This window comes from Mchenga conophoros, linkage group LG7, assembly GCF_057382185.1.
Source record: "Mchenga conophoros isolate Kocher_MC1m ecotype Shallow Benthic linkage group LG7, M_conophoros_male_GT1.1, whole genome shotgun sequence".
NCBI classification, from domain to species: domain Eukaryota; kingdom Metazoa; phylum Chordata; class Actinopteri; order Cichliformes; family Cichlidae; genus Mchenga; species Mchenga conophoros.
In genome coordinates, this window is record NC_140532.1 from 46,107,921 (window position 1) to 46,125,604 (window position 17,684).

Below are 17,684 nucleotides of genomic sequence, written 5' to 3' on the forward strand. Positions count from 1 at the left end.
CGGCTTTCATTCGGTACTGACTGAATATACATAAATGTATCGCTATAATAAACAAATCATCGCTATAATAAGACAAATCAAATACAGTCTTTATAATGCCATAAAGATTATGGCCTAAATCTCCTGCAGACTGTTCAATCATCACACCGTAGCCCACTAGCACAAGCAGGTGGGCCACAGGTAGACCTAACGGTGTGAGATGAACGCGCAGGGAGGAAACGTTTGTTTAGTAGGAGTTCAGAGGCCGCACAGATATGACCAGCAGCCAGTTTCACAAACACCTTGATGTCCTGCAGCTCGAAGTTGGTGGGAGAACACTCATGCCAGACCAGGCAGGGGTAGGAGTATAAACACACTTTAACCGGGTCGGCGTGGAGGAGGAGAGCGTCACGTTCAGCTGGTGGAGCAACAAGCACAAACTCAGGGATATGTCCAGTAACACCGGGAGAGGTAAATACTGAGATGTGTTCTTCTATGAAGACCGTGGATTATCTATCTATCTATCTATCTATCTATCTATCTATCTATCTATCTATCTATCTATCTATCTATCTATCTATCTATCTATCTATCTATCTATCTATCTATCTATCTATCTATCTATCTATCTATCTATCTATCTATCTATCTATCTATCTATCTATTAACCCATGCTTTGTTTTTCTGTGTGTGCGTGGTGTCAGTGCGCCGTGCGCGTTCACGCACTACCCCCCTGTCCGCCTCGGGGCCGCTCCGCTTTAATATCCTGCAGGTTGATGAAGCTTGGCAGGGAGATTTTTTTCCACACTCGGCTGGCAGCGTTAATAGAGGCTGCCCTCCCTCCATGCCTCGGCCTCGTCCGGCCGCTGTTTGATGTGGAAATGAAAGCTGGGGGGGAAAAGAGAAAAGGCTGAGAGAAACGAGCGACTCAATGGGGTTAAATTAAAAGCAATGGTGTTCTTGCAGAGTCACCACCGTGCAAGCCTTTAGAGAAGACATGGAGGATATGCCGGGGCGAAGCAGGGGAGCACTTTGTGCCTAATTTGTAGTAAATGCGCGCAGAAAATCAGCTTCATGTGCATTAAAAATGAAAAAAAAAATCACGTTATTGTAGAACACCAGTCACATTTCTGTAGTGTAAAAAATACATATACATATTTTTTATATGTGCCAGAGAACAGATATTAAACTTTAATAATTCATGTGAACAGATGCTTCTCAAAAACAGGCTGGAAACGCATAAAATAATAAAAACTGAGTATAGACAATCCGATTTTTTTTCTTTTTTTTACTTGAACTTCACAGTTTAAAATGTTACCCCACCCCCACCCCCCTCCACCTCGCCCCTTCACTGAGTGACATGTTCTCCTGAAATGTAAAATAACATTAGTCACTGTCACTGAAGCCAACTGAGCCTCAAATTAGCGGCCTATAAATGGGAACTGTGAGGAGAAAAGCCTGAAGGTGTTATTTATAAGGAGGCGATTAGCCAGTGGGATCATCAAAGAACCATTAGTTTTTCCAGAATGCGCATTTCTGTTTGTTGCCAGTGTTAAACACAAAAGCAATTTCACACCCAAAATAACTGAAGTTTTGATCAATATCAGCTTTTTTCCTATTTATAAAACTTTTAAACACACAAAAAGCTTCCAGAAAAGACTGACGCTAACCACATCCAAGTATCAAAAGGTCTCACTAACCTCCACGACTCACTACCATCTTGTTTATTATCTAAATCTAAAACATCAGTCTTGCTTTAGGGATAAATTCTGTTTACTTTAGATATATTAAATATGCCCGGTTCTGCAAAATATAGCACTAATATGTAATCATTAGTATTTTTTTTATTTCTTTTAATTATTTTTATGTTATATTTTAAATAAAATATAAATAGATTAAAACACTGAGTAAAGTTCTGGTATGAATCTGTAAAATCTGTGTGTGTGAACTTTTAGATCATTTCTTTCCATGCAAACAGCTTTTATAGAGTTAACCTGGATAAATGATGTGTGAATCAGCAGGTGTGATTGAATCAACATGCATGTGTGCGTGTGTGCAGACAGGTGCACGTGAGTTCCATGACATTTATAAGTGTTCATCCCCCCTCCTCCCCCAGGTCATGGGGGTCTTAACCAACTAGGTGGAATGTTTGTTAATGGACGCCCGCTTCCGGAGGTGATCCGGCAACGCATTGTGGACATGGCCCATCAGGGGGTTCGGCCTTGTGACATCTCCCGGCAGCTTCGAGTCAGCCACGGCTGCGTCAGCAAGATCCTGGGACGGTGAGTCCTCAACTTCCTGTTAATTGTTCCTGTTAATGAGAGTCTCGAGAGCTGAGAGGTTGCTTAATCATCAGGAGCACTTTTATGTCCCGTCTAAACTTTCCACTTGCAAAATCATCTTTCCCTTCCAGCTACTATGAAACAGGCAGCATCAAGCCCGGTGTGATTGGCGGCTCCAAGCCCAAAGTGGCCACTCCTAAGGTTGTGGAGAAGATCGCTGAGTACAAGAGGCAGAATCCCACCATGTTCGCCTGGGAAATCAGAGACCGGCTGCTGGCGGAGGGAGTGTGTGACAGTGACACAGTGCCCAGCGTGAGCTCCATTAACAGGTGCCAAACTGAATTATGAATGAAATCGTGTAAGCCGGGGTTCAGGTGGTTAAGCAGCATTTAGCTGTGACTGGCTGAGTTCGGCTGAGCTGAATGGCTGAGACTGAGTGTGCTGCCTTTGTTTTGCCTTTGTGTGTGTGTGTGTGGTATAATTAGTGGGAATGCTTTAATCCATTAAAAATTGTTGTTTTTGTTCCAGAATAATCCGAACGAAGGTCCAGCAGCCGTTTAACCTTCCTCTGGATGGAAAAGGCCTGAGTCCAGGGCAAACTTTGAGTAAGTCTGCACCACTTATGAACACATGCACGACAACAAGGGATGCAGGAAAGGATTAGGATTAAATACATTGCTCTGCGAAATTAAACTCGGGCCTCTCGTCACATCAGCAGCAAAGAGCTGCGCAGTATCGTTGTCTCAGATCTGTCTTTGTTGTTCTCTCTTTCTCTCGCTCTCAGTCCCCAGTTCTGCGGTCACCCCTCCAGAATCCCCGCAGTCGGACTCTCTGGGTTCAACTTACTCCATCAGTGGCTTGCTGGGTATTCCTCAACCCAACGGCGAAGGCAAAAGGAGCCACGATGACAGTAAGAAATCAATCTAGCAAACAAAACACCGCAATCTGAAGCTTATTCATAAGAAAGACTGGGTTACTGCCCACTATCCTTAACAATACTGAGAAAACAAAGGCAAATATGGCTGGAAAAACTTGTTTCTAGGTCTTCTGCAGGCATGCACTCTAAAACTTTTAAAGATGAAAACAAGTATGGCTCTCCCAGCTGCTTTATTTAATCATTAATCTGACCTTGTTTCCTGTAAGAACACTTTCCTGTTGCAAGGGTAAAACAGGCCAAAAGTTGTCCCTCGAACGGAAATTCAGCTTTACTTTATTAAGGTTTGCAAGGTCCTGTGCACGACAGGGCACGCTTAACACCAATCACTGTGACACAGCAGCTTCTGTCCTGTTCTTCAGCATTTAGACAGATCTCAGTTTTTCCTCCAATAACTAAAAAGCTGACGTCTGTCATGTTGTGATTTCTAATAAATTCAAAGAAGTAGTAAGAGAGCGCAGACTTGGGATGGAGCTCTGAGGGACGCAGATGGCCACAAAGAACTACAAACCAGTTAATTATGATTAGAGCCACTTAGGAACTGTGCCAAAGAGACAAGCTCTTTAGCTCTTTAGTTTTCAAATAATTGAAGGGGCCAAAATCTTCTCAGAGGACATTTAAAGACCTTCAGGATAAAATTACTGTTTGCCAGTTTAACACGAAGCTTTCCTCCTCCTCTATCCTCCTCGTTGCCTCTCACAGGTGATCAGGAGAGCTGTCGGCACAGCGTGGACTCTCAGGGCAGCGGAGGCATCCCGAGGAAACAGATGAGAGTGGAACACTTCCCCCCCGCCTCGCAACATCTGGACTGCGGCTTCGATCGTCATCACTATCCTCCGGATTCATTCGGATCAGCAGCAAACAGCAAAACCGAGCAGGTACCGACTGTTTGGACTGAAAAGCCTCATTTCATTTTTTTACTTGTACACTTGTAACAGCAGCCTTTATCATCCTCAGACTCTGTACCCGCTGTCCCTCATCAACGGTAGCCTAGACGAAGCCAAGACCAGCCTCTCATCATCCAGCTCTGCCATTGGACGAAATCTGTCGGCACACCAGAGCTACACCATGGTGACTGGTGAGACTCTTAATGCTGGATTATGCTCTTTAACCTCCATTAACCACAGGGCCCAGAACCCTCCACATGCTGCCGCTCACTCTTTGTTCAGTTTTGGCATTTCACACAGTTCTTTTAGTCCTGCGTGTTTTTTCTTTTTTCACTTCCACCCATGTTCACCATTTGTTTTTGCTTTGTTTTGTTTTTTTATTTCCTTACCCACGCGCTGCACACTGGCTCTCGCCACCTCAGAGCCCGTACAGACCCTGCCACTTTGTCTAAAACAGGAAATGTCCCCAGAAGTGACCAGCACAACCCCCTCCCCAAACATGGCAGCCTGTAACCTGGCTTTTGTGGAGCTGCACGCGCTGCAGAAACCCATTTCTGTCAGCGGCAGCAGCTGCAGCGGCAGCAGCAGCAGCAGTTCCAACCATTTCCCCAACGCCTTCAACTCATTCTCCCATCATGCACCAGTGTATGGGCAATTCAGCAGTCAGTCTGTCATCTCAGGTAACGCAGCCATCCATCTCATCTCTGTTTACTTTTTGCTCATTCGTTTATTTTTCGGCATTTGAATGCTGCAGAAAGTTAAATGATAAACTGATCCTATCGTTTCAGCTTCAATTCAGTCTTTGCATCTTACACGTTTGTCCAGCACAAAACACCAATCTAAACATCCACCTCGGTGTTAAAGATGTGCGGCTTTTTTGTGTGCTTTCAGGGCGCGACATGGTGAGCTCCACCCTCCCTGGCTACCCACCTCACATCCCCTCCCCTGCTCAGACGGGATACTCTTCCTCTGCAATCACGGGAATGGTAGCAGGTAAGGAGCTGACCCGAAGGAATACGTTTTTGTTTTAAAAATGGAAAAATGGAAAGACAAGTAGAAAGAAAGAGAGAGAAAGAGGAGGAAGGAAAGGAAACAGAAAGAAGGAGCAGGGCAGGATGGCGGCTTGTAGATTAACCAGGAGACGGGCTGAGTTAATGAGTAGTCTTGCCAGGGTGAACGAGCGCAGGGGTGCACGTGAGCCCGATGGGGAGGGGTACAGGGAACTGGCTGGGGTTCCACCCTGCTGCCCACACCCCCTCACCCAGACACCTCTTACCACACATCGCCATGGGAACCAGGGGGCCCAGGAGGGAGATGCAATGGTTGTGGGTGGATGGGGCGTAAAGCTGGGAAGAGTAGAAGGTTTTTTTGTTGTTGTTTTTTACAGGGTGTGTGTGTGTGTGTGTGTGTGTGTGTGTGTGTGTGTGTGTGTGTGTGTGTGTGTGTGTGTGTGTGTGTCAAGATGCCTGCATGTGAGCATAGAGAGAGAGAGAGAGAGAGTGTGTATGTGCATGTATGTGTGTGATCTGCCTTTTTTTTTTTTTTATTTGAAGTCTGCCCTCCGAAGCGCGAAATGAGAGGGTCTGATTTATTATTTTTTCTGGTGGGCTCGCTGTGAGGAAGCGTTGATACACAATTACCGAGTAGGGGGGGGGGGCAGAAAAGGAGGAGGAGGTGGGGAGCTCAGGGATTCATTCCAGCCAACATAATTACCAATTAGATATTGGAATGTTTAAAAAAAAAAGAAGAAGAAGAAGAAAAGAAAAATGAAAGAAAGAGGAGTTGCCAGACAGGAAGTGCAGGATGGAGAGAGGAGGAGGACATTTCAGAGGGCAGAGGCTGAACGATGGAAGGGGCCTAAGCGCTGGAGAAAGAGGGCGTAAAGGCTAGCTGTGTGCACGCACCACTGGGCCGAGGGATTTTACCCTCAGCCATCCACCTGCACCACAGATTAATGGTTTACAGGCCGCACTAACTGTCGGTGAATTATGAGCTAAGGCTGAACAGATGCTGGCACTCAGACAAACAACCTGCCGAGCTCCTTGCAATGCTCCAGCTTTGCATTTTAATAAAAAACGTCTCCTCGCGTGTTTCAGCTCGGAGCGTTTGGACTGTTTGCTCAACTTTATTTTTAAAATGTTCTTTTCCTTCTCTGCAGCAGGTGCAGACTACTCGGGTCAGTCCTACAGCCACTCGCCCTACACCTCGTACAGCGAAGCCTGGAGGTTCACCAACTCCAGCTTGCTGGGTGAGTAACTGAGCACACGTAAGCCCAACCCCGTGCATATTTGTTACTAAGGCGGCGAACGTGTCCCCTGCGGAGCTTCTCCAGAATTCACAAACGGTTTACGAGAATTTTCTCTCTGACCTTATGATTCAGAAACATTTCACTCTGACTAGAATTTAATAGACGGCCTACCAGGAAGTGGCGCGCGTGACACCTAATGCACTTTTTGACCCCCCTACCTTTCTTTAACATATTCATTTATCTTGGTAAAAATTTTGCTGTATTAAAAGCCACATCTGGGCTGCAGACAAAACAATATAACATCAGACAACTGGTAAAACAACTTTTCATTAACTAATGAGCAAAAAGTCATCTAAACCTTTAACATTTCCATTTCTCGACACTGAAATGTACAGTAGCTTGAAATGTATTCATTTTTACCTCAAAGACAGCAGTGTATGCAGTATTGTTGTATTGTTACTGCAGTTTTGTGGAGTGCAGGCAGGCATCTTGTAGTCTAATTGCTGGAGAAACTCGCTTTGTATTCTCATCTCATCACCAAATTTTATTAATTGACAGAGAGGTGGAGGTTTGATGGCTGATTTTCTGCTTGAAACATACCCCAGCATCACTCATGCTTTTAGGGTTTCCGGGTCCCTCATTACGTGCAGGTCGCGATGGGCCTTCAGCCTCAAAACACTCAGAGCCAAAGCTGTGACCACCAGCATCATCCAGCTCCATCTGTGTCTCCCCCCGCAGGCTCGCCCTATTACTACAGCTCGGCCTCCCGCACGGGCCCGCCATCTGCAGCCGCCTACGACCACCTCTAGTCCTCGCTGCTCGCCTCAGTCCTGATGGGCCTCCACGCCACGGTAAAGACTGGAGACCTTACCATCAGCTGATCTGATGTGGACCGAGACACGCAGCTCTAAACTGGAAGTGAACTCGAGACTTCTACTGATGACCCAGCAACACATTTTTTCTCTCCTTCTCGTCCTCTCATGGTCATCCTAAGCCTGCTCCTGTATTTATTTGCAGTCACAGACACCGTTTCCCAGGGTAGCTGTGACTCATGCACGTTTACACATTGCTAACCACGACCTCCTCCAGGGCTTGTTTCCACAGACTCCATGGGAGCATATTTTCAGTATGAATCCATTCAGCGCTGTTTTGGCCAAAGACTGTTTTCTTTCTTCTTCTTTTCTTTTCCTGGCACATCTGCAACTTGACTCCACTGATCCAGTGAATAAGGGATATGCAACTTCTTTGTACTGAACTATGCCTGCTTTGTTTACAACCTTTATTTGTTTTTCTTTGTTTTTAAGAAGAGGGAAAAAACTGAATCCTATCCTATCACCACGAATCAATTTCTATTCTCAATCTACTTGTATGCTTGCCTGCAAATTCAGTTTGTGATTATTATTATTTTATTTTTTGTTACTGTAAATTCTGATTTTACTGTTGGGGGGGGAAAAATCACAGTTACAGAAGAAAAGCCTCCATACGCCCCTCAAAGACAATTACATATCTGTCCAGCAATATGTACATAATGTAAATGAAGAATTACTTTATGGGGGAAGTGATGCAGTTTCACTAAGAGGGGAGGGGGTGATGATGATTTGGCCACTAAAAACCAACAAGGCTTGAAATACGTTTGTTTTTGCTTCAGTTAAATTGAGTTTGTTGTCATGCTGATGTTCTGATGTTTGGTAAAAACTGTGACTATTTTTTCTTATACTGTTATTAATATTATTGCAGATGTACATAATGAATTTCTAAAGAATTATTTTAATTAAAGCATGACAAATTTATGTGCTTTTTCCCTGTTTGCTTTCTCAATTCTCCAGAGCTCAATATAGCAGGGAAATTGTGATACGTTAAATCGGTTATTATTATTATTATTATTATTATTATTATTATTATTATTGGTGACGTCATCGTTGACGCTATTTCGGTGAGCTGACCCCCCCTCCCCCCCAAAAAACAACAACAACAGAAAAAAAACCTGAAATGCTTTTTTTTTTCCACTCAGCATTTTTTAAAGGACACAGTCAATGATCCCGAAAAACACGCGCATCTGTCTAATTTCTTTTTTTATTTTCTGCATCATGTACTTTTATTTGCAATTATTTCTTTCCTCTTTGCGGCCTCATTATAGAGCCGCCGTAACGAGGCCACGGTTCGGCGGTGCCGCGGCCCACCTGGTGCCACCACCACCTCCACCTACCGCGAGATTAATGGCGAGAGGTCGGGACGATTTTTTCCTTTTTAAAAAAAATACATTTCTTTTTAAATTTTTTGATAATTTAGAAAAAACAAAACAAAAACACAATATAAAAAATAATGAGACCGATAAAATAAATACATTTTCATTTTATTATTATTATGAAAATAAATGCGATAATAATGGTTTTTTTTAATCTAACTTTTTTTTGTTGTTGTTTTATTTGTAACTTAATATCAGAGTATTTATTTGAAACCTGCACTTGAACCTGATTGAACTCCTGTGTTGGATCTTCTGAGCTGCTCTTTACTCTCATTAGACCACCGCGATCGCTGTAGTCGTTTTTTAGTTCACGAACTTCTGCACAGTTCATGGCCTAATTCATCTTTAAAGAAACCCTCAAGTCTAATTATGTAACTCCTCAATCAGACTGCATGAAGGGTTTTCTCTGAGACAATCACCTGAAGTCCTCAGTCAGAGGATCTGCTGATGAAGATCAGCCCTGACACGTTTCTGTTTACAGTATGCGCTCCTCTTTCTTTTTCTTTCCCCCCTCAAGTCTTCCATCTCCTCACATTTCACCATTTCCTGACTCACTCCTTTACACCCCCTGCTTCCTCTGGCTCCTCCAGCCAAACCACTGTAGACACACACACACGCGCACACACACACACACGCACACACACACACACACACACACACTGCTCTGTAAACTTTAAACAACACCAGAATTTCATCCCATTGTTGTCCAAGTGGCCTGGTCCACCCCAGACAGCCCATCAACCACCCAGACGCTCATTGGTTGCAAGTCCCTTGCTCAAGCATGCAGAGACATGATACACATCCATATACGCTCGTTCGTGTTCATGTGCCTCGCTGGAATGAGGAAAATCTTTTAAGTGAAACCCTTTTTTTCAGCTTCTCCAGCCAGCTGAGGACCAGCCAGAGAAATAACAGCAGCGAGCGTTAAACATTAACAGTCCTGCTGCCAAAAAACCCCACACATTACAACTGCTCCACAGACGACACAACAGAAATAACTCCTCTCTGTCTCTCCCCGGGCCTATTAGTGAGGAGGTTTCGGGCCACAGTGCTTCTGGTAATGAGCCCGGCAGCACAATACGGGCACCGGGCCGGAACAGCTGAGGGCAGACAAAGCTGGCAGGATGGGGCGACAGGGACTTACTACATTTAACAGAGAAACCGTACTAACACTGTGCCCGTGAGTGTGTGCGTGCGAGAGACGGACAGACAGAGTGAGAGTGTGTGCTTGTGTGATATAACATTGTGTGTGGCGGTGAAGGCATGTGTCCCATTATCATTACTGGGACAAAGTGAAAGGCAGAATGGAGGGGGGCCCGGCAGAAATTGCTGCCAAAAAGGCAACAGAGGAGTGTGTGGCAATCAGTGGAATGACGGGCTGGGGTTGTCCTGCTCCAGTCATCTGGAAAGTTCTCCACTTATCTCTGGGCCCGAGATACTGGCCCACCAATTCAGCCTGACGAATACGTATAATGTAGGCTGGCAGAGTTTGTCCACCCAAATGAGCTGCAGGACACGCCACTGTTTTTAACTGTGAATGGCAGCGCTGCCAGGCGGGCCCCGCCCGGGTCAACCTCTTTGTGACCCTTGATTAGACCCAGATTGTGTGAGTGAACCCATTACCTTATCACTAATTACTCTAAATGATTATTCTGAACTTCTCCTTCTTTAACAGAGTTAAAGGGGCAGAAGTGTGTTACAGGGAAATGTGCAACCCCATGGATGCATTTAAGAGAAGAACATGTGATGAGAAAATGATGAGTACGAGTGTGATGACGTTGGCAGCTGTAGTGTTGGTTCTGTGCAGCTCTGTGATACAGCAACTACTTCCCACAGTAGGGTAGCGTAAAGGCTAATGGAAGTGAGATTCATCGTACAGGTATTTAGCCTGTTTACTCAGTCCAGACCACTATCCAGCAATCTTACGTGCCAATATAACAGGAACCACAGCGGTGGTTTGGGAGGACTTATTGAACATTTAGCTGTGTTGTATGAAATGTATGATCTGCCTCAGTTCATATATTTCCATAGATTTCACAGGCTGACTCTCTAACTGTTACCCATGCAGAAGCAGGGAAACGTCACACGCCATGTCAGAAGCTTATTGCAGTCGTCACTGTGTGTCTCTGAATGAATGAACTGAGGTTGTTAAACTCACCTTTTCTATATAATCACCGGTGAAGTTGATCAGAAAATGTCCAACCAGTCTGCTGCTGCACTGCAATGGCTGACTGATACCACGGGTGTGGTGAAGGCTCTCCACTGACGCTGCATTGAAAAAAAAACCCAGTATCATGTGGATGCTATACTCGTGCCTTCTTGTTGTTATTTCCACTACTACTGATAAACTAATTATTATTATCCAGCATTTCTGAGCCCTCGCTATTCAAAACCCCAATACCAGCGATAACAATGACAAGACAAAGAAGGTAACAGATCTTCTAAGTGTACATTTTGTGGGGAGGGAGAGGAGGTTTTTTTCTACGGCCAGCTTTGAGGATCAATATCATGGGGTAGTTTCAATAGTAAAACTAATTTCATGTTCATGATGTCGTGATTTTCTTTTCAGTCCAATCCTTGCACCTGACCATTTTCAGAGGAATGTTTTTATTAATATCATCATTGTTTTGTTAAGCCACTTAACACTCATCCAAGCATAAAAAGTTCTTAACTTAAGGGATGAACCTGTGCAGTGTGTACACATAACAGAGCAACAGACAATAGCAAGTAACCCATTTTAAATTGTATCTGCCTGTTGCACAAACACATCATTTGTTCCCATTTAATTGTTTTATGCATCAACAAGGTGATTCGCAAAGAGCTATTAGCTGAAAACTTGGTATATCTATGTATAGTGTGCAGCGTGGAGGACAAAAGAAGAAGCAGCCGTTCTGAAAAACTATCCACAGCAGTATTAACAGTATCTAAAAATGATCTCCTTAAGAAGCAGGCTGAGGTATGCCATATTAGACAAAAACTGCCCATATGGAAGAGATATATATAAATCTTATAAAGTTTGTATCTGTCTTGTGTGAAACTTGTATGAAAAGCATACAAGAGTGAAAACAGATATAAGATCCCTTGAAAAATTATATAAATGAAACTTGTATGTTTTGGATACTTACTAAAACAATGTATGAAAGTAATGAGAAAGTGGCCACTTTCATGAGTAAATCATATAAGTTATTACTATTTCTTTTCCATGTGGGTGGACTGAAAATCAGTGGCAACAGGTCTGGTGGAGTAATAAAACCATCAGATTTTGATCTGCTATGCGATACCATTTGGAAAGGCTCTGATTGGCAACAGCTTTGTTGTTCAGCCTGATAATGATGAAAGCATACCTGGAACACTGTCAGCCATGGATTGGCCTCCCCAAAGCCCAGACCGCAACATTATTGAAGCAGTGTGGGATCAATTTGACCGAGAACAGATCAAAAGGCTGCCAGCATCCATTACACGTATTTCAATAACTTGCTGCACGCATTTCCCATGTTCCTCAAAAAAAAAAAAAAAGAAAAAGAAAGAAGGAGTGGCTCAAGATTTTTGCACAGTACTGTATATTGTGGTTATGACCTTTATCTAGTTCAAGGTGGAGGACCAAACCACCTACTGCAATCATCATCTAAATTTCACTGTAAGTCAATTTTCTGTCATAGGCCCGAAAAGAGGCCTCAGAACACCTGAGCAGACTTCAAATGATATCACCTCTCTCAAATTTCAAGAAGTTATCTAATCTCCTCCATCTTTAACTCTAATGCAGCTGGAACAAATGTGCCAGTCAAACAGAGCAAAGTGGCCAAACAGAGGCTGTTTCTGTGTCGGAGCAGGTAGAAGGAGGAAACACAGGTGCCCTGTGTCATACCGGCCTATTAAACAACACTCAGACCCCGAAGGCAGGAAGCTACTATTGACCAGGAGACATCAAGAAAAACGCACCTTTCAAAGCACACACACACATGCAGCACTATACACACACGACGGAGGTGGATAAAATCTTCCAGGTATCAGGTCCTGCCCCGAGGGAGAGGACTGACCTGCAGAGGCCAGTGCAGTCAAACACCCGGCCGACAAACACCTCATTCAACGTCACACAGACATGCTGATTGTGCTGATTTATCCTCCACCCGCACACAGAAGATCAAAGATTACCAAGCAAAGGAAGAACACAAATATTCCTAGAACTGCTTCGAAAACTTATTCTTGTACGGGCTAAAAGATGAAACGAGATAAAGAAGTTAAACATTCCCGATCCGCTCTGCGTGCTGCATTGACCCTCTGTTTGTCCTGCATCTAAAAAAACCACAGTCTGCGCCTGAGGAGTACTGTCAGACTCTTGAGTGTGTGTGTGTGTGTGTGTGTGTGTGTGTGTGTGTGTGTGTGTGTGTGTGTGTGTGTGTGTGTGTGTGTGTGTGTGTGGGTGGACGATGAAGGGTAAAAAGAGGTCATGCATTAAAATGCCCTCAAGCAAGGCACTTGGCTTAACTCTTTTCAACAAGAGAGGCTCCTTTGCTGCTAAAAGGAAAAGGAGCTCTACTTCTTTGGACTGGGTCTGATTGGCAAATAAAATGAGAATGTCTGGCCGCTAGAGAAGCCACACTAATGAGTGCAGTTAAAAGGGGAAAAAATGGGAGTAAAAAAGGCAGATGTCTTCCTACAGTACCTCCTGTTTCTTGTGAAACAGATTACAGCGATAAAAGACTTTTCCCAAAACGATGCAAAAAGATAAATTTGCCTCAAAAAAATATATCGAGCGTGGGACGCTGGATAAGAGCGTGAGAGGATAAGAGTGGAGTTAATGTCTCGGTGAAAGAGGCAAGTGGGGTTTGAGTGGGGAGACGAAACTCATGAGAGGACCGCAAAGAGACTTCAAGGGCCCTGGACGGTGAAAGCCACACAGCACAACAGCAGCAGTCAAGGGCGGAGGGTGAAGACAGAGGCAGTGGAGGCGGTGGGTGGGTGGAGGGGAGACAAAGAAACATTTCAATAGCTAGAGTGGGAGAAATGAAGTGTTAGTGCAGATAAAAAGTAACAAGTAGAGCGTGCAAGGCGTCAGCGGCAGATGGAGAATGTGCATCAGGAGGAGCATTGAGGGCAGAAAAAAAGGGCACAGGATTGATTGTGGTGAAGTTTATGTTTGCTGGCGGTGTTTTCAGGTGTTTTGCGGCTTATGTGCGACCCAGGGTGGAGGTTGAGCAATGTTTAAGCCACCTCGTGTACACACAAGGGGAGGAGAGAAGCACAATGAAATGAGGAAGCCTTACGAGTCATAGCGGAAAGGGGGGTCTATTCTGGATTGGCCCCTAATGATCACAACTTGAGGTCTTGCCTTTTTAATTACCCATCCAGGCCTGACTGAGACGCATCAAGCTCCAGAATGGAGAAGCGCAGATTGGACAAAAAAAACAGGCCACTTCCTTGGAAAGGATGCCCTCTGAACCCAGCAGCTAATGCAGCCCCTGCTGCTCCAGCCTGCTCGTTATTGTTCTTGGAGAGGAGGAGGAGAGAGAGGGTCACTCCAAAACAGGCCCACCACCATCACCGGCTGAAGTCATGGTCCACAGGCCATGTGAGAAGTGCTCCCGCTCCAGAGATCCTCTGCGACGCCACCGCCAAACGGGCACCTTCGGCACAGATTGCGACCCCGGAATGTAAACCATTATTAAAGCGTTTGTGTCTGAGCTGGAAAAGCAGGAGACGCTAATGGCTGCCTCTCGCTGTAACATTTCGTCACAGGCCCGAGAGCATGTAGGTTAGCCGAGATGGCGTCGGCCCCTCCCCGCCCCTCTGGAGGTGCTGTGACGGCCCCGGGCCCCCGTCACTCATGTGGCCAATCAGTCACCCTCATCTGCACAATCTGACTTTATCTTAATGAGCTGTTGTTATTTCCGTGAATGAATGGAGACAGTTTCCATTCAGAGGACAAGCTGGGCTTCATCGCCTGATGGAGAATCCCGGGTTTCTCTCATGTCTGTCCGTCCAGGAGGGGAAAAGATCTAAATATACAAAAACAGCTTCAGGTGCAATGAAACGTCCATTTGTTCAGTGCGTTCATCCGATTCTGACCCGTAGACGGGACGGTGTGTGCTTGTCTGTATTGTCTGTGCTCTTCATTGTGTTTCCTTATTGTCGCATCACATTCCTGTGTGGGGAATTTGTGTGTCTTTAGAGGTGGGGGTGGTGGTGGTTCTAGACATCCTGCTCTTTTGTTGGTCACCCCAGGTCGGCCGCTGCTCGACATGTCAGCCTGAGAGATCACAAAATAGGACCCGTGCCACCTAGAGCAGTGATCTCACTCACACACACACAAGCCCGTTCAGCTATCTTAGTGAGGACCTTCATTGATATAATGGTTTCCCTAGCCCCTTACCCTAACCCTAACTATTAAAAATGAATGCCTAACCCAGACCCTTACCCTAAACCTAACCGTAACCTAATTGTAACCCTGACACTAAAACCACATTTTGAGCCTCAAAAAGGCCTTCAAACTTGTGAGGACCGGTGAGTGTGTCCTCACAAGTCACTGTTGGTTCTCACAAGTATAGTAGAATGCAGATTTTCAGTCCTCACAAAGATAGCTAGACAGGAACACACACACACACACACACACACACACACACATATGCACAGACACACAGACAAGAACCGACGTGTACACACCTTGAGCTCTGCTGTCTGACACTGCTGGCACAGATGGGTTAAGGGTAACCATCACAGACAGACTTTATATTTTTCACTTTTTGAGGGTTTTTTTCTTCTTCGGGTGTCAGGTTTTGTTTTTTCCAGACCTTGAATAATTTTATTGGTTTATTTTAGTTGAACACTCTTTGCCTCAGTTTCAGGGAGTCCAAAAGTCTGAAGAAGGTATGATCAGGTAAATGACCAGCATAAATTACTGTTCACGGTTTACAGTTTAAAACGTGATATACAGTGGGGCAAAAAAGTATTTAGTCAGCCACCGATTGTGCAAGTTCCCCACTTAAAATGATGACAGAGGTCAGTAATTTGCACCAGAGGTACACTTCAACTGTGAGAGACAGAATGTGAAAAAAAAATCCATGAATCCACATGGTAGGATTTGTAAAGAATTTATTTGTAAATTAGGGTGGAAAATAAGTATTTGGTCACCTCAAACAAGGAAAATCTCTGGCTCTCACAGACCTGTAACGTCTTCTGTAAGACGCTTTTCTGTCCCCCACTCGTTACCTGTATGAATGGCACCTGTTTGAACTCATCATCTGTATAAAAGACACCTGTCCACAGCCTCAAACAGTCAGACTCCAAACTCCGCCATGGCCAAGACCAAAGAGCTTTCGAAGGACACCAGGAAAAGTATTGTAGACCTGCACCAGACTGGGAAGAGTGAATCTACAATAGGCAAGCAGCTTGGTGTGAAAAAATCAACTGTGGGAGCAATCATCAGAAAATGGAAGACATACAAGACCACTGATAATCTCCCTCGATCTGGGGCTCCACGCAAGATCTCATCCCGTGGGGTCAAAATGATCATGAGAACGGTGAGCAAAGATCCCAGAACCACACGGGGGGACCTGGTGAATGACCTGCAGAGAGCTGGGACCAAAGTAACAAAGGTCACCATCAGTAACACACTACAACGGCAGGGAATCAAATCCCGCAGTGCCAGACGTGTTCCGCTGCTGAAGCCAGTGCATGTCCAGGCCCGTCTGAAGTTTGCCAGAGAGCACATGGATGATACAGCAGAGGATTGGGAGAATGTCATGTGGTCAGATGAAACCAAAGTAGAACTTTTTGGTATAAACTCAACTCGTTGTGTTTGGAGGAAGAAGAATACTGAGTTGCATCCCAAGAACACCGTACCTACTGTGAAGCATGGGGGTGGAAACATCATGCTATGGGGCTGTTTTTCTGCCAAGGGGACAGGACGACTGATCCGTGTTAAGGACAGAATGAATGGGGCCATGTATCGTGAGATTTTGAGCCAAAACCTCCTTCCATCAGTGAGAACTTTGAAGATGAAACGAGGCTGGGTCTTCCAATATGACAATGATCCAAAACACACCGCCCGGGCAACAAAGGAGTGGCTCCGTAAGAAGCATTTGAAAGTCCTGGAGTGGCCTAGCCAGTCTCCAGACCTCAACCCCATAGAAAATCTGTGGCGGGAGTTGGAAGTCCGTGTTGCTCGGCGACAGCCCCAAAACATCACTGCTCTCGAGAAGATCTGCATGGAGGAATGGGCCAAAATACCAGCTACTGTGTGTGCAAACCTGGTAAAGACCTATAGTAAACGTTTGACCTCTGTTATTGCCAACAAAGGTTATGTTACAAAGTATTGAGTTGTATTTTTGTTATTGACCAAATACTTATTTTCCACCCTGATTTACGAATAAATTCTTTACAAATCCTACCATGTGGATTCATGGATTTTTTTTCACATTCTGTCTCTCACAGTTGAAGTGTACCTCTGGTGCAAATTACTGACCTCTGTCATCATTTTAGGTGGGGGAACTTGCACAATCGGTGGCTGACTAAATACTTTTTTGCCCCACTGTATACACTTCAGCCAAACAAGTTTACAAGAAACAAATTTATGTGGGCAGATGTGATCAAGACAACACGCTGAAGTTCAAACAGGAGACTCTGGATTAGAGTAGAATGGCCAGACTGTTCGAGCTGAGATGAGGGTAAAAGGTAAAAAATACAGAAGAGCATACCTGAACACACAACACACCAAACCTTGAAGCAGATGGGCTTCAGCTGCAGAAGAGCGGATTCCACTCCTGTCAGCTAAGAACAGGAAACTGAGGCTATTGGAAAACCAATTCCTGGTCTGATGAGTCTATATTTCTGCTGTTATATCTGGATGGTAGGGACGCAGGTTGGAGTACACAACATGAAAGCACTGACCCAGCAGCCTGAACCATGGATGGGTTCAGGCAGCTGATGGTAGCATAATGGGGAGGGGGGATAATTTCTAGGCATGCTTTGGACCACTTAGTACCAGCTGAGCATTGTTTAAACACCACAGCCTACCTGATTATTGCTGTTGACTATGCTGATCCCAGCTCAAACTCAAATGATCTCAAACTGGTTTCATAAACATGACAAGGAGCTCACTGTACTCAAATGG

At 44.8% G+C, this 17,684-nt stretch overlaps 1 protein-coding gene across 3 annotated transcripts; it reads left to right on the forward strand.

Moving 5' to 3' along the window:
* Positions 1-141: 141 nt before the first annotated feature.
* On the forward strand, positions 142-8,167 carry pax8 (paired box 8). 3 transcript variants are annotated; one of them, XM_085279676.1, is made up of 11 exons: positions 142-450; positions 2,096-2,261; positions 2,393-2,590; positions 2,790-2,866; positions 3,046-3,171; positions 3,898-4,073; positions 4,153-4,273; positions 4,505-4,762; positions 4,974-5,075; positions 6,241-6,330; positions 7,069-8,167. In XM_085279676.1, the coding sequence occupies exons 1-11, from the start codon at positions 429-431 to the stop codon at positions 7,137-7,139; spliced, it is 1,407 nt and encodes a 468-aa protein (XP_085135802.1). In that variant the 5' UTR covers positions 142-428; the 3' UTR covers positions 7,140-8,167. The 3 variants fall into 3 exon arrangements, with proteins under 3 accessions (XP_085135802.1, XP_085135803.1, XP_085135804.1); XM_085279677.1 differs by having other exon boundaries at positions 2,120-2,261; XM_085279678.1 differs by lacking the exon at positions 4,505-4,762.
* Positions 8,168-17,684: the final 9,517 nt, after the last annotated feature.

Bases quoted from the DNA above. Each gene is read 5' to 3' on its own strand.
- pax8 (XM_085279676.1), top strand. From the start codon at position 429: ATGTCCAGTAACACCGGGAGAG. The intron at 2,591-2,789 runs GTGCCAAACTGA...TTTTTGTTCCAG, and splicing joins AGCGTGAGCTCCATTAACAG to AATAATCCGAACGAAGGTCC. The intron at 4,074-4,152 runs GTACCGACTGTT...TATCATCCTCAG, and splicing joins CAAACAGCAAAACCGAGCAG to ACTCTGTACCCGCTGTCCCT.